At 45.7% G+C, this 22,890-nt stretch overlaps 3 protein-coding genes across 3 annotated transcripts; 1 reads left to right on the top strand and 2 right to left on the bottom strand.

Moving 5' to 3' along the window:
- Nucleotides 1-2,454: 2,454 nt before the first annotated feature.
- Nucleotides 2,455-4,870, bottom strand: LOC119340118 (receptor-like serine/threonine-protein kinase At3g01300). The gene is made up of 5 exons (XM_037612023.1): nt 4,226-4,870; nt 4,050-4,120; nt 3,880-3,955; nt 3,639-3,789; nt 2,455-2,767 (listed from the first exon to the last, which is right to left on the bottom strand). The coding sequence occupies exons 3-5, from the start codon at nt 3,891-3,893 to the stop codon at nt 2,567-2,569; spliced, it is 366 nt and encodes a 121-aa protein (XP_037467920.1). The 5' UTR covers nt 3,894-3,955; nt 4,050-4,120; nt 4,226-4,870; the 3' UTR covers nt 2,455-2,566.
- Nucleotides 4,871-12,683: 7,813 nt separating this feature from the next.
- LOC119341357 (16.0 kDa heat shock protein, peroxisomal-like) lies at nt 12,684-13,739 on the top strand. The gene has a single exon (XM_037613236.1). It carries the CDS (start codon nt 13,114-13,116, stop codon nt 13,528-13,530), a length of 417 nt encoding a protein of 138 aa, XP_037469133.1. The 5' UTR covers nt 12,684-13,113; the 3' UTR covers nt 13,531-13,739.
- On the bottom strand, nt 13,642-14,829 carry LOC119341356 (cytosolic sulfotransferase 5-like). Its single transcript, XM_037613235.1, has one exon. It carries the CDS (start codon nt 14,786-14,788, stop codon nt 13,754-13,756), a length of 1,035 nt encoding a protein of 344 aa, XP_037469132.1. The 5' UTR covers nt 14,789-14,829; the 3' UTR covers nt 13,642-13,753.
- Between the last annotated feature and the right edge of the window lie 8,061 nt (nt 14,830-22,890).

Below are 22,890 nucleotides of genomic sequence, written 5' to 3'. Positions count from 1 at the left end.
AGGAGCTAAAGGTAGAAAAAAATACTCTCTCAAGTCCTATCGGCCACAGATACGACTCTACGCACGCTTGACGTTCGCTTTACCTAGAACAAGTATGAAACTAGAAGTACTTTGTAGGTGTGATAGGATAGATTTGCAAGATAATAAAGAACACGTAAATATAAACTAGGGGTTGTTTAGAATAAGATGCAATAAAGTAAATAAAGTGAGTGTGGAGAAGTGGTGGTAGGAGTTGCGAAAGTGTCGCTGAGCAATTGATTACGTTACTAGATCAATAGCAAGTTTTATGTGGGGGAGGCATAAGCTAACATACTTTCTCTTATTGGATCATATGCACTTATGATTGGAACTCTAGCAAGCATCCGCAACTACTACAGATTCATTAAGGTAAAACCCAACCATAGCATTAAAGCATCAAGTCCCCTTTATCCCATACGCAACAATCCCCTTACTCGGGTTTATGCTTCTATCACTCAAGCAACCCGCCATAAAAGAATCATGAACGTATTGCAACACCCTACAGCGGGAATCCCCTCACGCTTGCGCGACACGGAGGGCACAATAGGACAGCAACATAACCACAAGCAAATTAAATCAATCATAACAATTCATCAACCACCAATAGGACAACGAAAATCTACTCAGACATCATAGGATGGCAACACATCATTGGATAATAATATGAAGCATAAAGCACCATGTTTAAGTAGAGGGTACAGCGGGTTGTGGGAGAGTGGACCATTGTAGATAGAGGGGGAAAGGTGATGGAGATGTTGGTGAAGATGACGGAGGTGTTGGTGAAGACCGCGGTGATGATGATGGCCCCCGGCGGCGTTCCGCGCCACCGGAAGCAAGGGGGAGAGAGCCCTCCTTCTTCTTCTTCTTCCTTGACCTTCTCCCTGGATGGGAGAAGGGTTCCCCCTCTAGTCCTTGGCTCCCATGGCTTGGGAGGGGCGAGAGCGCCTCCAAGATTGGATCTATCTCTCTGTTTGTGCGTTCTGGAATTCTGCCCTGGCACCGTTTCCTTTATATCTGGAGATCTGTAACTCCGATTGGATTGAAACCTTCGCCCAGATCGTTTTCCAAAAAATACCTTTCTTGCGGCCAAAGAAGGGCATCAACCGCCTTACGAGTGGCCCACGAGGGTGGGGGGCGCCCATTTTAAGTGGGTGTAGGCCCCTATCTCGTGGCCACCTCAGGCAACGTATCGCGTTGATTATTCCTCCCAAAAATCACAAATATTCCAAAATAATTCTCCATCCGTTTTTATCCCGTTTGGAGTCCGTTTGATATGGGGTTTGTGCGAAACATAAAACATGCAACAGACAGGAACTGGCACTGGGCACTGGATCAATATGTTAGTCCCAAAAAATAGTATAAAAAGTTGCCAAAAGTATATGAAAGTTGTAGAATATTGGCATGGAACAATCAAAAATTATAGATACGACGGAGACATATCACCAGGTTTCAAGTATAAACCACTAATGGAGCATGCAACAAATGTATTTGATATCAACTTAACTAATTCCACATGAGTCTTGTACGTTCCAATATACATGATCAATCCAAGATCAAGCTTATTCAACCAATAAAGTAAAGAGGATCACCACCATAATGGACCAATCGGTACAAATCGACCAAAAAAATCCCAGCAGAAGCTAATGCACAAAAATATTCAACATTCCTCATAAGCATGTCGAATTAATCACATTTTGGTTCTAAAAAATGGAGAGAGGATCACCACCATAATGGACCAATGGGTACAAATCGACCAAAACAATCCCAGGAGAAGCTAATGCACAAAAATATTCAACATTCCTCATAAGCATGCTGAATTAATCACATTTTTGTTCTAGAAAATGGAGAGAATAGATGTGCCTCATGAGTAATCCTATGAGATAACTAGAAGAAAAACAGTGAAGGGAATCTGTAGTACAATCCGTTCAAAACAATACTCAAGCCAGTCAGGTTAAGCAACATATGCATGTGAGTTTGATCTTCAAGATTAATAGAACAGGACAGATAAATTAATGATTTTTCTGAAAATATAAGAGACATAGCAGCACACATACTGTAACTATTCAACTTTTCAACTATAAGAGGCTATAGACTATCAAATAAAGAACATCAGTTACAGAACTCTGTATCAGGTAGGCATGCTTAAAAATCACATGGACATACCTATGCATATTTCCCATACTACATAAGTACTAAACAAACTAACAAGTGCTCACTTGAAAACCTTCCATGCACATGATAGTATCTCTTCCCTCATATCATAGAAAAAACATTTGCCAAGTAACATCAGACTGCTATTCACATACAGCGAGAGAACCTTCCACGCAAACTCCCATTATTTTAACCCACGGGAGAAAAGAAAGGTCCTTACCATCAGGTACAAAAGAAGCAAAAGCATTCAAACAACTAGAGAAGCATAGTACAACAACAAAAGCATTGAAAGAGCAGCAGGCTTGGACTGTCAGTCTGTCACATGTCATATCTTATAAACTTAGGCAAGTGTTCTCAGGTTATCCTTAACGTCATGCACTAACTTGGGTAATTAGCATCAAATAATACATATCAGTACAAGGCTAGGCAAGATAATAAAGACTTGGGAAAAGATAGCAGAGTTGTAAAAAATGATATGTGCCCTTAAAGAGAGGGCAGTGTCAAGTGCGGCCACAGACATAGGCATTAGCCGCACCCACGACCCCTGGACACTCTCACGACCGAAGAGGAGGTGCCTTGCATATGGTCTCCTTCGAGTCTGCGAGAGAAAGAACGAGGTGAAGGTCAGTACGCATCACACTCATCTGGTACAAGGAGATCATCAAAATGCATCACACTCATGATCATCAATACGCAGCAGCATGAGCAAATACAAGTTTAGCCCACCATGAACAGGGGGTGCTAGGCAATCCAAAGCATCAGTACAGCTACACTGGCACATAGTACAGACATGGTATCACAGACATTCTCTAATTGACTAGCACCCATATATATATACATGTGCAAATGTTGTTTGAAGATTTGTATCTACAGAATGTTGTGTGGAAATTGTTATTGCTGTAGATGAATCCTATATATTATTGTATATATACTCACTAAGTTACAGTAGTTGTGGTGAAGTGTGCAGGTTATTTTAGAAGATGCCACGTGCAAATTCTTATCTCTGTAGGTGACTCTCAATTATTATAACAAAGAAAGGTTAGTAAGAGTTGGTCTCCATCTCCAATATATATGTTGGATTTTAATTCTAATCTTTTCCTAGATGGCAATATGAGTTAACATATTACCTGGAGGTCGTCCTGAATTTAGGATACAGAGCTGCATTTCTTTCAATTAATAAAAGGACCTATTATATGCTGATCATCGTCGAAAACTGACTACGGTACAACATCGTCGAGAACAGATCATCAAAAGCAAAATGGAGGAGCAGGGTACTTTACTCTCTGATGATGGTATATTGACATGGGCCGTCAGTTTAGTCATGGAGGAGAAATGTAAAAAAAATCAGTAAACATACTAGTGCTCTGCACAGTGTTGCTCCATAGCTCAACTGAACTTTAGAAAAAAAGTAAGAAAGGAAGTACAGTTCGTGACTTGAGAGGCCAGGATTCAGGGTAAAAACGACTCACCCAAGAGACCAGAGTCTCGTCGTCCCCGTTGGGCTCGTCGGCCAGGACCGGTCTCTTGCCGGTGATGATCTCCAGAAGCACGAGGCCGAAGGAGAAGACGTCGGACCGGTCGGTTATTTTCCCGGTGTTGGTGTACTCCGGCACCATGTACCTGCCAAACCAGTCAATGCCATTGTGTGCGTTTTATTCAGGTCAGGAACAGGTAAACGTAACGGCAAGGAAATTGGAACGCTAGGCTTACCCAAAAGTCCCCATCACCCGGGTAGAAACATGGTTGTCATCTCCGTGCTGGATCTTGACCAGCCCAAAGTTGGCAACTTGCACGAGATAGAAAAGCTCGATCATAATCCGAGATGAACATTCAGAATATATCTTCCAACCAAACAACATGATCCCGTCATGCATTTTTACCTTGGGCTCAAAGTTGTCATCGAGAAGGATGTTGGCCGCCTTGATGTCGCGATGGATGACCTTAGGATGACCTTACAAGATACATTCAATCGAGACCAGTTATGCAGTGCAACAGTGCATCGTTAGTCAGTCATACAAGTTCACATCAAAATCACTGGAGACATCCAGCGACTTACAGTCCTCGTGCAGGTATGGCATGCCCTTGGCCGCCACGAGCTTGATCCGCACCTGCGCTCCAAGTTCACCAGCGTCGGCCCGTCGCCGTCGTGGTGTAGTCGATCTCCATCTCGCCGATTGACGCAGGCGACGCTTGCCCTCCATCTCGCCGATCTCCAGGTCCTTGCGGTCCTCGACCTCCTGGGGTGCGGGGATGAGGTCGACGCAGCCCGTCTTCAGGGTGTGCAGAGGATGTGGCCGATGGATGTGCGCCAGAAGGCGCGTCCCCGCGCGCCGACGCCGGACTGGGCGACGTAGTAGAAGCCAGAGAGAGAGAGAGATTCAGATAGAGAAATCATGACAAATAGAGTAGGGGAAGAGAGAGAGGCGGCCAGATCCGGCGAGCGAAGCGGGCGACGCGAGCTTGGGCTGGCCGGTCATGGCGGCGCGCTGGCCGGTCGAGGCGGAGCAGGGAGCCGGGGCGAGAGGGAGGCGGGCAGCAGGGAGAGCAACAGGGGACTGAGGTTGTGCGCGCGCTGGCAGCAGAGACCCTCGCGGGTGAGGGTGGAGCAGCGGCGCTTGGGGGGTGGGGTCGAGCTCCGCCGGAGGGAGGTGGCCGACGCGCGCAGGAATGGAGATGGAGGCCGGGGGCTCTGACTTGGATTGGATCTGCGAGGGAGAAGCATACCTAGCCAAACGGGCCGGGCCGGCCCGGCACGGCCCGCCAGGGCACGATTACTATACGGGCCGTGCCGTGCCAGCCCGCGTGCTGCGCCCCATGCCCAGGCACGGCCCAGTTAGTAAACGGGTCGGCACGTTGGCCCGTTTAGCACGGTGGGCCGCATATTTTTAGCCTGTTATTTGACGCACTGAGCGTTTTTTAGCCTATTTTTAAATGTTGGGCCATATATAGATGTATAAAAAATAAAAATAAAATGTAATCGGGCCTGGCCGGGCCGGCCCGCGTGCCCAGCCTCCAGGCCCAGGCATGGCCCAGGGCGTGCTACGTGCCTGGCCCGGCCCGTTTAGCCCGTGCCGTGCCTGGCCCAAGGCGGGCCGTGCCGGTGTGCTCACGGGCCGGCCCGAAAAAACTGGCCCATTTGGCCAGCTATAGGGAGAAGGCGGCGGCGGCGATTGGGAGAAGGGGGCTAGGGTTTCGTGGGTGGACGAGGATGAGAGGGATACGGGGTGATTCGGGAGGGACGAGAGCGACGAGGGGGGTGTGGGCTGCCGTTGGATCCGGGCGCATCCGACGGTGCTTAAGCCATGATCCGCGTGAGCTTATTTTAAACCAATCAGAATAGAGTATTCCTTTTGATGATGTTAAGATAATTTAAATTGGTCGTAATCGATTAAAAATAAGATTTTGAATCATGTCTGCTATTTGACGACCTAAGAAATTTATAAAAATAAAAATCCTTCGTATTGTGTCACCAAAGTGTGACCTACTTTTCAGTAAAAATAACAAACTTTGAATATTGTTAATATCATTAAAAAAGTGTTCTAAGATATGAGTTTTTTGTAAGAGAAACATTTTTTGAGTGTCCAAAATGATATTTTTATAAAGAACCTAGCAAATATTTGTTGCAAATTTGGAGCACATCAATTTTATAATTCACAATCATAGCACATGTGGAGCACATCAAATACATTTTCAAGCTTATGTAGTTGTGTTTTTCTATTTGTTTCTCTTGTGTTTTTTGCACAAGGATGCATTTTGGAATGGCATAGTTCGTTCAAATTATCTCATATTGTGCATAAGGATGCATATTGGAATGACAAACAATGTTGCCTAAGAAAGTTTTCATTTTTTTGGACGAAAAAACAATTTTCCATTTTTCGAGTGTTCAAAAGGAGTTTTTTTGTGAAGGACCTATCATATATTTGTTGCAAAAATGGACCATATCATTTTTTATAAAAAAACTAGGCCATATTTAATGCACAATTGACCAAATGGTTGGGTGTCAAAAAATTTGATCCACCTCAGGTGAAAAAGAGAAATCTTCGTCAATTCAGTAGGAAGCGGGTCAAATTTGAACTACAGCTGCCTCATAGTTTGCTCCTTATTTTTTTCAAAAATCATTTCTAGGTACAAAAGTATCTATTTAATCAGAGAAACACAAAAAAAATTCAAGATTCAACCACTAGCTAGGAACGGTCATTCCCGCCGTTTTGACCACATTTTGAAACGGGCATAAAAAATTCAAAAAAAATTGAAAAACCTCCGCATTGCGTCATTATATGTGACCAAGTTACCAGCAAAAATTATAAACTTGTAATACAGCGATTATTTTAATAAAGTGTTCTCAGAAACGAGCTATCAAGTGTGAAGATGCATGGCTTTCAACACAAATGCTCAATCTTATGCCCATATTCATGACATAGTTTGTTCAAATGATCTCATATTGTGCACAGGGATGCATCTTGGAATGGCAAACAATGTTGCCTAAGAAAGTTTTCATTTTCTTTGGACGAAAAATTCATTTTTCATTTTTTCGAGTGCCCAAAATGACTTTTTTTGTGAAGGACCTACCATATATTTGTTGCAAAATTGTACCAAATCAATTTTATAAAATATTAGGACATATTTAATGCACAATTGACCAAATGGTTGGGTGTCAAAATATTTGATCCACCTCTCGTGAAAAAGACAAATTTCCGCTGATTCAGTCAGAAGCGGGTCAAATTTGAACTGTAGCTACCTCATAGTTTGCTATTTATTTTTTCCAAAAATCATTTCTAGGTACATAAGTATCTATTTTATCAGATAAACACCAAAAAAATTACAAGATTCAACCATTAGCTAGCAACGGTCGTTCCCGCCGTTTTGACCACATTTTGATACGGGCATAAAAAATTCAAAAAAAATTAAAAAAATTGGAAAAACTTCGCATTGCATCATTTTATGTGACCAAGTTACTAGCAAAAATAATAAACTTATAATACGGCGATTATTTTAAAAAAGTGTTCTCAGAAACGAGCTATCGAGTGTGAAGATGCATGGCTTTCAACTCAAATGCTCAATCTTATGCCCACATTCATGACATAGTTTGTTCAAATGATCTCATATTGTGCACAAGGGTGCATCTTGGAATGGCAAACAATGTTGTCTAAGTAAGTTTTCATTTTCTTTGGACGAAAAATTCATTTTCCATTTTTCCGAGTGCCAAAAATGAGTTTTTTTGTGAAGGACCTATAATATATTTGTTGCAAAATTGTACCAAATCAATTTTATAAAATACTAGGCCATATATAATGCACAATTTACCAAATGGTTGGGTGTCAAAAGTTTTGATCCACCTCTCGTGAAAAAGACAAATTTCCGCCGATTCAGGTGGAAGCGGGTCAAATTTGAATTGTAGCTGCATCATAGTTTGCTCTTTATTTTTTCCAAAAATTATTTCTAGGTACATAAGTATCTATTTAATCAGATAAACACCAAAAAAATACAAGATTCAACCACTAGCTAGGAACGATCATTCCCGCCGTTTTGACCGCATTTTGAAACGGGCATAAAAAATTCAAACAAAAATCAAAAAATTGGAAAACCTCCGCATTGTGTCATTATATGCGACCAAGTTTCCAGAAAAAATAATAAACTTGTAATATGGTAATTATTTTAAAGAAGTGTTCTCATAAATGAGCTATCATGTGTGAAGATTCATGGTTTTCAAGCCAAATGATCAATCTTATGGCCACATTCATGACATAGTTTATTCAAATGATCTAATATCGTGCACAAGGGTGCATATTGGAATGACAAACAATGTTGCCTAAGGAAGTTTTCATTTTCTTTGGACGAAAAATTCATTTTCCATTTTTTCGAGTGCCCAAAATGAGTTTTTTTGTGAACGACCTACCATATATTTGTTGCAAAATTGGACCGAATCAATTTTATAAAATACCAGGCCATATATAATGCACAATTGACAAAATGGTTGGGTGTCAAAAGTTTTGATACACCTCTGGTGAAAAAGACAAATTCCCGTCGATTCAGTAGGAAGCGGGTCAAATTTGAACTGCAGTTGCCTAATAGTTTGCTCTTTATTTTTTGAAAAATCATTTCTAGGTACATAAGTACCTATTGAATCAGAAATACATAGTTTGGTGGTGATACATCGAGATTTGGAATGTGGCCGAGGGCCCCAACTGTAGAGCGCGTAAGCTCGCATGCCCGTCGCGTGGTCACCGCATGACCGTGGTGTTGCCATGCATTCTGGGCGGACTAGGAATGTCTAGTGGGTTGGGCACTTCCCAGGTAGGTGCTAGGAAGAAAAATATAACATAAGATTGTCACGAGCAGACCGAACTATGCTCAAACATGAATTAGCAGCCAAGTGTTTGATTAGCGGTACGGGAAATGCACATGGCCAATGGGCGTGAGTTTTGGCTGAGGATGATCATATACTAAGAAGGATGTCTTCAATTTTTTTTAGGGAAATCAAGAATATATAAATAACACTTCCTTCATAAAGTGATGCTTTGAACAGAATAGGAAAATGAATATTGTTGAATCATTTTTGAACTAGGCAAGGAAGGTTTTTGACATATTTGATGAAGATATGATCCAAACAATTTATGAGAATTTTTTGGGAATTTTTGAAATAACAGAAATATAGGTTGCTTCACAACCTAGGGCAAAAATTGACACATGGACATGACACATAGGCAAAACTGATGAGATGGCGCCTAGTCATCACAACCCACCACAATTTACAAGGCTATGACCATCTATATTGGTCGTTAACAACTAGAAATAAGGCAGCGGACCAGCACTGTTTGCTTTATGACCATTTCGTGTAAGGAAATTATGACTTTTCTGACCAAAATGGCCGCAATGGTTTAGGGTTTGGAGCCCCCCAAACAGCTTTTGACCAATTGGTCTCAAATGGTCATAGATATATGCCAGTTCTTCCAGGGTCACTGACAGAAGGTCACTAGTTGACATATTTTTGTAGTGATATCCCTGTAGATATGATGCGCCATTGGGGTCGATGCAGGGGGTCGGGGGAGACGCGTTGCGATGATTCGGGGCGGTGGGGCACTGCCGGATCTGCTGCATATGTTGAGTTCTCTGACGAAGCGACACGGGACGGTGGGCCGCTAGGTGTGGGGGAGCGGCAGCCGTCGCCGCCCGCGACCTGCGGGGGCCAGGTGAGGTGCGGTCTGTTTTGGCCTTGTTGCGTTGCAACGCGAGTTTCGTTGCAATAGTTTGCGGTGTCAACGACCACTCCTGCCCGAGTTTGGATCTGGATCGGACGGCGGGGACTCGTTTGATCGGATGGTTACGGAGGCGACTTAAAACTGGCACAAATAAGTTAACTTATTTGTAGCGTCCGCCTTATTTGGAGGGGTCGATTCGAGGTTGAATCGGAAGGACATGAATATTCTTTCATACGCTTCTCTCATTTACAAATGTTGCGGATGCATTTCTAAAGGCATCTTCAAAACGGACCTGCAAACCTCCCGCAATCGTTGGACCATGTTGCCCAGACTGCGGAAGCCATCCGACACCGACCTGTATCGGTCCGCGCAGCGGTCCGTACGCTATTTCTCCCGCAAACTAGAGACTAACGTGGACAGGTTTGCGGGAGTCTGGACCGATCCCAAGCCTGCTTCTGACCGCTCTGGCCCATCAAAAATGCTCCTCCCTCGTTAGCGTGCGTTCCTGCCCGGTGCCAGCTGCCCGCATTCATGCTGTTGTAGAGCCCGCTGCTCAACATTGAAGACATCTCAGGCCGGATGCGGCCTCTCACTGCCTCCGCAATTGAAGCGGCGCACCGGACAAGGAAGTCGCCTGCTGCACATCTCCGGTCTTCATGCCTGTTCAAAGCCGGAGATGCGTGACTGGACGGGACGGGACGGATATCTATCACGCCTGTTCAATACCCCGTCTGTCCGTATGCCGCCATTAAGCAGGCTCGCCGGCCGAAAAAGCCACTCTGGTGTCCCACATTAACGTCCGACTTCACCGAAATCCACTATTTAAGAGCAGCCACTCCCGGCTATGTCCATAGCACAACACATCCGCCCCACATCCTCCTTCTTTCCTCCACATACATCATGACCGCCAGCGAGAAAGCACTGTGAGACAGTCTGTTGCCGAAGATGAAGCACGCGGTGGCCAGCCTTACCGCCACATGGCATAGCCGTCGTGCCAGGCGGATCGAGGCCGGCTTGTCGGCCAGCTCGCCCGAGGTCTCCGACGATGAGGACAACACCATGATGGAGATGGGCTCCGATGACTCCGTCCCGGCTCCCACGCCTCCTGTGCTCACCGGCTTCATCATAGAGCAAGCGCAAGTGCACTTCAACGCTGCCATGACGGAGGTCTAGCCTGCGCCGGCGTTCCAGCAGGCGCAGGAGGAACAACGGTACAACATGTTCCTCCTGGAGCAGCACCGGCTGGCAGAGGGCCAGATCTACCGCGAGTGTGCGAGCGAGGAGGCTGTGGCGGCCATGGCCATGGCGAACCCTAACTTCGTAGCGGAGCAGTGTGCCATCTACAATGTCGTTCGCTCTCAAGCCGCCGCTCGCCAGGAAGCGGCGCCGCGAAGGCGCAACTGCCATCGCGGAGGAGAGCAACGCCAGCTGCGCTTCCTACTCGCCGCCGACGATTCATCAGCGGCCCGATGGGACCAAGACAGATCTGGTGCCACCATTTCCATCGTGTACCTCATGTCCACCAGCGACGGACAGGTCGCAAACTCCTTAGATAATGACTAGGCCATGGGAGGCGGCGGTGCCTTGTGTCCCATGTGGGTTGGTCCGTCTCTCGTGTTCTACTCTTTCTCGCCGAAAACCACACCTTCACTTCACGGGTCTTATCGCCAGTGCTCATGGAGCCGGCTGATGACAACACGGGCTTGGATGCCGGCCGCCGTCGCCATATGACAAGTTTAGGGGCAGGTCTTTTATTTGTTCTGAATGTTTGAAATGTAACCAAATCTGTAATGTTTGTAAAATCCGTCATGGTTATATGAAATCCGGCCATGTTGTATGAATTTCATCCAATTTGTTGAAAAAAAAATCTAAATATATGTCATTAGCGTTGGACATCTACCTCTTTCATTTGTGTCGGCTGACAAATGCGGAAGAAAATTTGCGGTTGCTAAGGGCATCTCCAGCCGCGCCCCCAGGAAGGCCTCCCCAGGCGTTTTTTTCGCGTCGACGCCGAAAAAACGGCCCAGTCGCGCCCCCAGGAGCCTGATTTTCGCCGGCTTGGGCCGAAAACAGCGCCGGCGGACCCAGCCCGAACCCGGCGCGCTGGGGGGAGCCCGGGGGCGCCGGGGCGAGCTGTTTTGGCGCGAAAAAGACGCGGGCCAGCCGTGTCAGCGACTCGGCGCCTCGTCTTCCCCCAACGGCCTCGGTTTCCCGCGGGGAATCAATGGCAAGGCTGCCGCCGGTCAGCCTTGCCATTGATTCCTCACGGGCGGCGCTTCACGGGGCGGCGCGCCGACGCCTCCCTTCCCGCGCACGCGTACACACGGGCGCGGCCCAGCTATAAAAGCCAGCGGCCTCCACTCGCCTGTGCCCAGACCAGTCCCCCCTCGCCGCCGTCCAACCCCCTCCCTCTCCCTGCCTCTCCCGAGCGCCGCCCTCCGGCCCCTCCCTCTACCTCTCCCGAGCCCGCCCCGCCCCGCCGTTGCCATGGCAGAATGCTTCCCCGGAGACGAGGCGGCGGCCAACGGCTTCGGCCGCCGTTCTCTCCGCGAACAGGAGTCCTGGCTCCTGTTCCAGGCGAACATCCTGGTGCCGTCGGACATGCGCGCCGGGCCATCGGGGTGGAGGCTCAGCGCCGGGGGAGCTCCTCCTCCTCCTCTTCTTCCTCCCGATCCTCGTTGCACTCCTCCGGCACTCCGGCCCTGCTCGGCGTCAAGGCCGAGCCCGCGGCTGAGTCGCCGCTCGGTCGGCGCACTCGCAGCGCCGGCATCGTCATCAACGAGGGCGGCCGGGGCGCCTCGTCCTCGTTGGCTCCTCCGCGCTTCGTCAAGCCAAAGACGGAGCCGGGGCTGGCGCCGGTGAAGACGGAGCTGGGGCTTGCGCCGGTGAAGGCGGAGTTCGACGACGACGACGCGGCCCTAGAATGGGCGCGCCAGGACTCCATTGCGATGGAGAAGGCGCGCCAGGAGAAGGTGAAGGAGCGCCAGCGCGCCGCCCTGCGCCGCTTCGAAGAGCGCCGACGCGGCCGCGATGAAGACGGGGTCGTCGTCCTATGGACAGCGACGACGACGACGACGACGCGCCGCCGCCAGTCCGCCATGGCGACGCCGGGTCCAGCAGGGACGCCCACGTCAAGGAGGAGAAGGCCGCCGCCGCCGACGATGGGGGCGACGACTTCAGCGCCTTTCTTTTTTAGATTAGGTTAATGTCATGAAAATGACGAATTTCGCCGAAATTTGCTATGTTTAGACGAAATTTGTCATGTTTAGCTGAAATTTAATTAGTTTTTATCATAACTTCGCCGAACGTCTCATTTTTTTTTAATACGCGCCTAGGGACGGCCCTGGGGCCGACGGCTGGGGGCCGACTCGCCCCAGGACCATTTTTTGCGCCGGCTCACCCCCAGGCGGCGCTTTTTGACGCCCCCTGGGGGGCCAACGGCTAGAGATGCCCTAAGCAACCAGCTGAAGGAACTGTTCCACAGGAGTACAGACTCCAGAAGCTTCTCCCATCTACTACGCCATTATCCAGCGAGTTGCTCTCTCTCCGTGTCTCTCGAACCATCGCTCTGACGTCGACGCCGCAAACCCTTCCAGATTTATCGCCCCCATCGTTCCAGTTCGTTCGCCTTTTTCCCAACTCGCCGACGCCGAGACCGCAACAGCAATTCCCAACCGTGCGATCCTCAAGACCTCAACTGCAGTCGCAGCCGATCCCATCCGAGCTAGTTCTCCCGTTCCAGTCAATGGCGGACCTCTTCTTCGGGGGAAGCCCCTTCCGGCGGCTCCTCTACGCCCGCCCCTTAGCCTCCGCCACGGCCGCCATGGACTGGGTGGAGACCCCGACCTCCCACGTCCTCAGGATCAACGTCCCGGGGCTGGGCAAAGACGACGTCAAGGTCCAGGTGGAGGACGGCAACGTGCTCAGCGTCAGGGGCGCGGCCAAGGAGAAGGGAAACGAGGGAAACGAGGAGGCGGCGGTGTGGCACGTGGCGGAGCGCGGGAAGCCGGAGTTCGCGCGGGAGGTGGCGCTGCCGGAGCACGTCAGGGTGGAGCAGATCAGGGCCAGCGTCGACAACGGCGAGCTCATCGTCGTCGTGCCCAAGGAGCCCGCCCCGGCCCGGCCCCGGACCAGGCCCATCGCGGTCTCCAGCAAGCTGTGAGGCCGCCATGAACCGACCGGGTTCAGGAGTACTGTTACTGCGGTGTATGCTTGTGTATGCGAGCTGTGTGCGTTTCACTTGTGAAGTTGTGATCTGAATTAAAGTAATCCGATGAATATCGTGTGACGCGGAAGCGTGATCGTGTATGCTTGCTTATGATAAACTGAAACATTTGGCTGGTAATAAAGTTACGGAAATGATTAAATTGATCTCGTCTCTGAGCTCACTGGAATGTAAGCCCCGTGGCGCGGAGCTTGTCGGCGACGATATCGTCCATGCGGCGCGCCATCTCCGGCGTCATGTGGTTCGCCCAGTCGCCGGCCACGCCCTTGCGGAAGAGGGCCTTGCGCGGGAACTTGAGGCCGTCCATGTAGCCCGTCCTGTTCACCTCCACGCTCCTCAGGCTCCCGAGGCTGCAGAGCTCGACGATGCCGCGGACGACGCCGGCCTCCTCCTCCGCCTCGGAGAACGGCACGCCGACGAACCGCGCGAGCTTTCTCACGTTTCCGGCCGGGTCGCGCAGCAGCTTCTCGTACCTCAAGAAGAGCACGTTCTCCGGCCACGACTCGCTGGCGCGCCAGTACCCGAGGATGTGGTCCCAGAACGGCCCGTACGTGTTGGCGCCGCTGCAGATGGACTCGAAGGTGTCGAGGAACGGCAGCTCCGGGTGCATGCTCCGGCGGAACTGCCACAGCGACACGGCCGTGTCCTTGGGCTCCCTGCAGATGTACACGACCCTGCAGCCGCCGGCGCGCGGCAGCATCTCGTGCGGCATGTGCGTGTACATGAGGCGCGGGGACGGGAGCACGTCCAGCCTGGCCTCCCGGCCGCCTCCGGCGAAGAGAGCGTCCAGAAAAGGCACGCACTGGTGCGGGCTGAGGCGGAGGAGTGGGTGGTCGGCGCCGGCGGGCGGGTAACAGCGGCGCGCCATCGTCGCGAACGCCAGGGCGTTGAGCCACGTGGTGCCGCACTTGGGCAGGCTGGCGATGATGACGTCGTCGGGGCGGGGTACGAAGCGGCGCTGCAGGCCGATGGCCGCCGGGACGAAGGTCTCCGGCAGCCAGAAGCCCAAGTAGCAGCGGAGCTTGTTCTGCGTGCTGCCGACCATCGGCTTGCTCGGCAGCGCCGATACCAGGACATCGTCGTGGTCTTCCGAAGACCTCTCAGCCGGCATGGTGGCGACCAGGTCGACGTTGTCCACGACAACATCCTTGAACGGGATAGGGCCTGCCGGAGCACTGGCTGCGTTGGTCGCCATGGTATTGGAGTTGTTGGACTGCCATGTGATTGATAAGGTGTGCATTACCGCAGCGGTGCCATGCTATATCATCATTGGTGACCCGAGCAGAATATTTGGAGCGTGGATCACGCGTCATTAAAAAACTGGAAATGTAGTCTTTCGCTACCGATTTCTTTGCTTTTTGATGATTATCTTTATTTTTTAAGAAAAGGACCCTCTTAGCTGACGAATCGAACCAAGGAATAGTAAAAGGATGATTGAAATGGAAACTCAATTTGGCTCCCGGGAGCATGGGCCCAAAAATAATTTTTCAAATGTAAAAAATATCAAGACAATTTTTTATGTGGTCTGTCACATACAAATGCTACCTGCAAATTTTGAGACAAAAAGTTAAGCATTTTGGCATGTGCAAAAGAAAAACAAATTGAAGACCAAATGGCACGCCAAATTTGTTTTTTTCACCGTCGAAACACTACTGCTCCTTTTCGCATGAAAATTTTCAAGCATGCTTGCGATAGTAACACGAACTTGGCATGCCCAATATGTGATCTTATTCTTAGGAATCTGGGGAGACCCCGCCAAGAATAGAAGCCCATATCAAGTCACTTCATAAATAATAGTGTAATGCACATAATGATCATGATGAAATGCAAAATGACAAGAGGCACAATGCAACAAACAAAGATGAGCATGGCATGCAACAGATAAAGAGACAATGCAAAACAAAGATGAATAAGCCATATAATGAAACCCACATGGAAATACTCATGACCAAGGTTGGAAAAGTTACAAAGTGGGAAGGATTACACTTGGGGTGTTACACCAACATCTACAAAAAAACAGAATTTTTGATTTTTTACATTTTCTTGAATTTACTGTTCATCCGCGAGCATATGCTCCCGGGAGCCAAAACGGCCCTCCCTGATTCAAAGGGCTACCAGGATGCAGCTCTTGTTAGAGGTAGGTTAGTAAAATGATGATTAAAAACGCTACCGAGATGCCTTTGGTAACGGTGTGTGCGTTACAAACAGGATATCCTATCACAACTCCTGCTTGTTGACTCGGGTGAGGCGGTTCACAGAGGCAACAAGGAGGTCTTCTCTTTCGAACTTTTGTGGTTTGAGAGGGATGGCTTCCTTGCTTTGATAGCCATGGAATGGGCCTCAGAGCAGAGGGGAGATTCGAACATTGACAGATGGCAATTTGAATTAGACATCTGAGAAAGTTTTTGAGGGGATGGGCTAAAAATGAAAGTGGTATCTACAAGCAACAAAAGAAAGGTTACTTAATTTCATTAATGATCTCGATATAAAAGTTGAGACTAATTCGCTTGATACAAGTGAACGAGGAGCTAAACGTGAGGCTGAGGTCAGTCTGGCAAAGATTCTTAGAGAAGAGGAGACCAAATAGGCACTTAGAGCTAAATTGCGTCAGGTGGTTCAAGGGGATAATAATACTCAATTTTTTCATATGATTGTGAATGGGAAATATAGAAAAAAGAAGATTATCCAACTTGAATAGGACGAGGGTACAATAGTAGGGCATGAGAACCTAAAGTTGTACATTTCCAACTTTTATAAAAAGTTATTTGGGGCACCAGTAGTGAATTTTGTTTCAGGCAACGAGGATATGGTTGAGGATGCACCACAGCTAAGAGAGGATGAGAACGAGTTACTCACTACTCCTTTCACAGAAAAGGAGGTTTTCGTGGTGATTTCGCAAATGAAGAATAATAAGCCACCTGCCCGAATGACTTTCCAGTAGAATTTTATAAGAGATGTTGGGATATATTAAGCTGATCTAATGCCAATGTTTCATGATCTGTTTAAGTCACTTTCCCACATGGCGAGCAAAAAAATTTGGATTTTCTATATCGTAAAAATGAGCTCCCAACATTCACTACTAGGGGTGGCATTTCAAACAGTTTTGATCTTAGTTATAGTTGTGAGGTGATGGCAACTCTTCAGAACAACATGACTGTTTATTTAGAAGAAGGCATTTTTCAATTAAAATTGTCGTCGTTTAATCTCGCGAAGCAACTAACACTGTCAGGGAAAAACATTCACTTGGCATTCCCCTCCTAGCTGACGTTCTCTAGAAAACATTATCGATAAATAAAAACCAGAAAAAGGATACAAATGTATCTGTTTTGCGGGAACTCAGCTAGTAGCTGAGAAATAAATTGGTGTCATTCACTTCACTGACCGTCGGATCTAAAGGCTAGATATTCGTATTGGCTGTTTTTTCCTTACACATGCGAGCTGAGCAATGGCCTAGGGTGCAACATGTTATTTCGTTTGTCGGCCCTCATTGTCAACGCCGATGTTCGTCGTGGCATGAACCAACACACTAGCTACTATCACTCAGGTTTTTTCTGTCAGCTTTTTATGTTTTTATATGCATGCTTATGTTGTACAATGGCACTTTACGAGTTTCTATGGTCATTTGTCTTGGAGTGATTGCCATATATCTTGGAATGATATCCGTAATTTGCATAATAAAGGCGCCATCCTTGGATGGTTTTAGGGGATTTTATAATTGTATACTATTCGGAAGAAGAGGGCGGCAGTATGAGACCTAATGCTATGATGAAATATTTTCATGATTGTCTTACATAGTGCGCTTTGGATGATATGTGTTTCATTGGCGATCCCATTACTTGCAGAAGAGGGGACATCAAGGAAAGACTTGACCAGGCTATGTGTAATGCGGAATGGCAAATAAATTTCCTTGGGTTGCGGTTATCAATTAGTAACATGTACACTCGGAGCACCACCCTTTGATTCTGGATGTGGATTATTTTCATGGTAATGTATTTAGTTGTTCGAAGGGCCGTGTAAAACAAATTGAAGCAAGATTGCTCAAAGAATAGACAGTTGAGGAAATCGTGAAGTCGGCTTGGGAAAAGGCCAAGATTGCAAGTATTGGTCCATCTCTCGTGGCTCGGACCCGAGCGGTGCATGCGAATATGCATACAACATACTCGGGATCATGATACTCTGAAGGGTCCAAAATGCAGAATCAACAAATTAAAAAAGGAATTAGAGAGACTGTGGTGTGGTCCTCTAAATACAGAGTCACGATCTCAACAAAAGGAAGTTGTAGTGCTTATTGAAAATATTTTGAATCAAGAAGCAATTTTCTAGATACAGAGAGGTCGAGCAAATTGGTCGATGCATGGGGATAGTAATACCTCTTTATTTTGTAATGCGGCTACAACTAGGAAAAAGAGAAATAATATTAAGAGACTCCATGATAATTTTGGCGTCTGGCAACAATGAACGGAACTGAAGGATCACACCACAAACTATTTTGGAAATCTTGTCACTTCTGAAGTTCTGCAACCGGATCAGGAGATTTTATCTCTGGTACGTAGAAGGGTGTCGGCTAAGATGAATAATGCACTCCTTGCCCCATGCACCGCTGAAGATGTTTGTAAGGATCTTTTTGATATTGGTGATTTAAGTGCTCCGGGGCCGGATTGACTACATGTTATTTCTTATAAAAGATTTTGGTACATGTTAGGGGACGATCTGGTCGAGAAGGTTTTGTAAGCAGATAATATATGTACTATTCCAACGCGATGGACTGACACTACTATTGTGATGACCCTAGATTAATTCTACGAAAAAGGTAACCTAATTTAGGCCGATTAGCTTGTGTAATGTGGTGTATAAAAGTACTGCAGAAATGGTGGCTTCTCGTTCAAAGGTTTTTCTCCCAGAAATTGTTACTCTGAATTAGAGTGCTTTCGTGTCACGAAGAATGATTACGGAAAATGTTTTAGTATGAGTGCTTTCATATAATTGAAAATAGGATAGAAGGTAAAGAGGGTCTATGTGCCATCAAGTTTGATATGCATAAACCTTATGACCAGGTTGAGTGGTCCTTCCTGAAGGAGATTATGCTGAAACTAGGCTTCCGACATAACTGGGTAAATTTTATTATGCAATGTGTATCCACTATTGAATACCAAGTTCGATTTAATCCAGAAGAAAGTAAGAGTTTCAAGCCTTCGAGGGGGTTAAGGCAGGGAGACCCCCTATCTCCTTACCTTTTGTGTTATATGTATGGAGGTTCTGACTGCATAAGCATGTGGAGGAGCACCTAAAAACATTGTTGAGCCTCCTTGTATTTGCAATCTACTAAGCTCACTCCCTTTAACTTACTTGCAAGTTTTATTTCCGTGCTTTCCTCTTTATTAGATTTACATGTCTGGGGTGTTTTAGGAAATATCTATATAAGCTTAAAATTGCCAAGAACTAAAATTGGGAAAACCCTCTAGGTTGTGATATAATCAGTTTTAGTAGTCTGTTCACCCCCTCTAGACTCAGTTCGATCTTACACAACCCCAAGTGAGGCATTGACTTTTTGGTAGCAAGACATGGTGGAATACATGGTCATGCACTTTGTGGGCTCTTTGTGGGTGACTGAAAGTGCATAAACCCCGACCCACGTGTGGTTTTCATAATTAATAGCAATCCTATGGACTAATGATTTAACAGAGATGGGTTCCATAGGTAATCAGAGATGGGTTCCATAGGCAATCCATGCAGAACATTGGATGGGTTCAAGGATGAAAGAAATCAACATAAACATATGCATTGAAATTTGGTATGATTGGCACTTGCATGGACTAACAGTTGCATTGAGTAATATACGAAGGAATGTTCCATATGTGTTTCATAAGTATATGGGTTGGATTTGGGAAGAATGGCATTAAAATGAGGGTATGCATCAAGATTATTTAGTTATAGAGATGAATATGTTATGGCCAAGAATATGCAGAAAATTGACTAAGATGAATCAAGATTGATTCCAGTGAGTAAATCAAATATGACCAAGATAGAGTTCATTGGAGAAAACAAAAGTTTTTTGTCTGTGGGATTATGAGTTGAGCCATGAAGGATCAAGCTCTTGAGAGAATGATTAAAGAAAATAATTCTAGACATGTCTTGAAGATAATTAAGGTCATGATGAGCTCATGAATTGGGCCAAGGTTGATAAAGTCTTGAAGTGAGTAATTCAAATGAAAAAACTCACTATGGCTCTCAAGATATTGTGGTGGAGTATTTAGAAGAGCAAGTGATGACCAATATGATACTCATGGAGAAACTCAATATTGTCACAAGAGAATTGATCCTTTGGTGATCAAGTCTTGAAGCAATGAAGTAAACCAAAGAGTTGGTTGTGGCTTTAAAAACTAAGGTAGAACATAAATTGAAATTAAAGGTTGACTAAGATGAAGCCCGGTGATTGGACTATAGATGGTCCACAAATAATAGTAAATGATGTACGGCGTGGATCAAATGATCTAGTGGTATGCTAAGAAATTGTGAATTGCACTTCATGAACTCACCCATACCATGTGTTTTCTATGCCTATGTGGGTTAGGAGAAGCTGATGACTTACATCAAAATAATATTTAAAATAGACCATGTGAGGATGACTTCAGTGGGGATGGTCATCAATGTTCAAAAATGCAAGTTCAAGACGAGCATGACGATGGATTATATGCTACTTGATTGGCCTAGAAATTAATGCAAAACTTGAGTGGTTAGAAATACGGGTGGTACGAATGCAGATGGAACCTTTAGGTGAGCCCTAGGAGCCCCAATGAGTCCTCACATAGTACCTAATGACAATACAGTGAACATATGTGGATTATGGTGATAGGGGTGATCACCTCAGATTATCACATGGACATGGGACACAAGCTTTATCCACGTTCAGGCCCTCACATGGCGAGAAATGACTCTATTGATGCTTATAGTTAACAACTACTACAATGGGTGCCCAATGGCAACATTTGGTTAGTCGGATGTCTAGTCGCCGGAGTTGAGGGAGGACAAATCTAGATAAGACATGTTAACGATCTACTAATGGACTATCTCTACACTTCTCTAGCTTACGGAGTCGACGAAGTCCTGCATTCCTCCTAGAGAATGCCCTTATGTAGCGGCCTTGGCCGGTGGCTGCCATCCTCCACGTCGACAACTGGCTCATACCAGAAGGGCGTTAATGCGCACATGTCAGTCTTGATAGGTGCCCCATTTGAAGTGGAGATGCACCAATTCATCGTGCATTGTTCTCGTTCGTTTACTAGCACGAACGAATACGCCTATCTAATGCGTGCATGCTGCAGATACTCAAGTTCGCACATTTTTTCAAAAGAAACGTGCATGTGCATTTGATAAATTAAATAATATTATGAATTACAAAAATGCTAACAAAATCTAATTTTTTTTGAATATAAAAAAATGTTCATGCATTGTAAATAATTTTCATGATTTATAAAAAATCTTCAATAATTTAATAAATTCATAAATATTAAAAATATTCATCAATACTAAAAAAATCACAATTTCAAAACTTCTTCATGAAGTTTGAAAAATATTAAAAAATTACAAAAAACCTTGATTTTTAAAAATATTCATGAATTCTGAAAAGTATCTGAACGTAATATTGATGAAAGTTGTACTCCCTCCGTCCCAAAATTTTGTCTTAGATTTGTCCAAATACGGATGTAGCAAGTCACGTTTTAGTATTAGATACATCCGTATCTAGACTAATCTAAGACAAGAATTTTGGGACAGAGGGAGTAAAACAAAAAATGAAAACAGGAAAAGAAACGAAAAAACTGGCAAATGAAAAACAACATAAAAATGAAAAGAAGAAAAGGCGCAATAAAAATGACCCGATAACGCCTGAACACATGATTTGACCATGGAAAATCAAACATTTTCGATGGCATTTTTTTTGAGAAGGTTTTCGATGACAAGTTTAGTGACGCGAGGATGACAAGTTAGTTGGCAAGCATGACCACTACGTCCTTAGTGTATTTTTTTATCAAAAAATTGTCGTGCGTGTGAACTTAAACTTGCCATCCTCACGCCACTAAAATTAACATCGAAAAAGTTCGATTTGCCTTGGTCAAATCCCAAACTTCGGGATTTACCATTTCCCAAAAAGAAAACCAGAGAAAAACAAGGTCAAGGAAACATGTGGAAAATCATGCCCACATTATCCATCAAACCTTTCCAACTTAGATGAGGTGGAACCGCGTATGTTTTCCTAAAGCATATCTTGATGTGCCATACCTATTGCACATCTAAGTCCTAGGTCATTGATCTTACATGGAGATTCGTGCGGATATATACTTTTTTTCATTTTCTTTATATTTGATTGAGTCACTTAGATGTATAATAATTAGGTCACATTTAGATGTGCTCTAGACAAATCATGTTTTTTTAAGCGAGCAGATGAAGAAAATTCACGCTCGGACTAGAATTGCTGGACGAGAAAATAAAGATTTTTCTCAACCAACAAACTTCGCCTTATCTCTGAAATGAACAAGGATCCAATACAAGCAAAGGTACCTTGCGGAAGCCTAATGAGCATAGCAATCAAGCAAAAGGAGCTGCAAAATTCCGTTTCATCAAATGAATAATGCACAGAGTCAGATTCCGATTTCAAATACACAAACGGAAGAGCGTAGAGACGGGACGGGCAAGTTTGCCACCCAAAGTCGAGCTGCCGAGTTTCAAACGGACCGGCAAGAGCTCCGTTTGGTAACCAGACGCGATCAGTACAAGCTCTCCGTGGTTAAATATAGGACCCCGATATCTGCCGACCGTTCGGTCTGGAGAGCCCCAGACCGAACGAGTCGTTCGGTGCGGGGTGCCAATAGATCGAAGGATGCCGTTCGGGACGAGAAGCGCCCAGCCCGAACACCATCACTCTACGCCTTTTTGCGTTGAATAAAAGAAAAATAAAGCCCAGTTTGCCCCAAAACTATTTTGACTAAGAAACCCACTTATGGGTGTGAATAATAAAGGTTAGATTTTGTCATACTCAAAAACATTTGAAATGGTCCAAAAATAATTTTGTCGTGATAGATATATAAAATAAAGAACAAGATACTACTAAAAAATCACTATGGGTTGAAGCAAAAAAATTTGCCATGATCTTTATAAGCAAAATTTTCCATGGTAAAAAAAATGTTTTAATGCAAATGTCAAAAAACAAAAAAGTTCATGGCAATTTTTCATCTCTACCATGATGGCAAGAAAATGTAGATTAAAAATCTGCATGCTATTTTTACTATATAAATGAAGAGA

This window comes from Triticum dicoccoides, chromosome 7B (assembly GCF_002162155.2).
Source record: "Triticum dicoccoides isolate Atlit2015 ecotype Zavitan chromosome 7B, WEW_v2.0, whole genome shotgun sequence".
In the NCBI taxonomy this organism is placed as follows: Eukaryota; Viridiplantae; Streptophyta; class Magnoliopsida; order Poales; family Poaceae; genus Triticum; species Triticum dicoccoides.
This window is presented reverse-complemented; position numbering and strand designations above follow the sequence as displayed.

Excerpts from the sequence above, each read along its gene's own strand:
- LOC119341357 (XM_037613236.1), top strand. The coding sequence starts at position 13,114 with ATGGCGGACCTCTTCTTCGGGGGAAGCCCCTTCCGGCGGCTCCTCTAC.
- LOC119340118 (XM_037612023.1), bottom strand. Across the intron at positions 2,768-3,638 it reads ACGAGACTCTGGTCTCTTGG|ACTCGAAGGAGACCATATGC; the intron begins GTGAGTCGTTTT and ends TTTCTCTCGCAG.
- LOC119341356 (XM_037613235.1), bottom strand. The coding sequence starts at position 14,788 with ATGGCGACCAACGCAGCCAGTGCTCCGGCAGGCCCTATCCCGTTCAAG.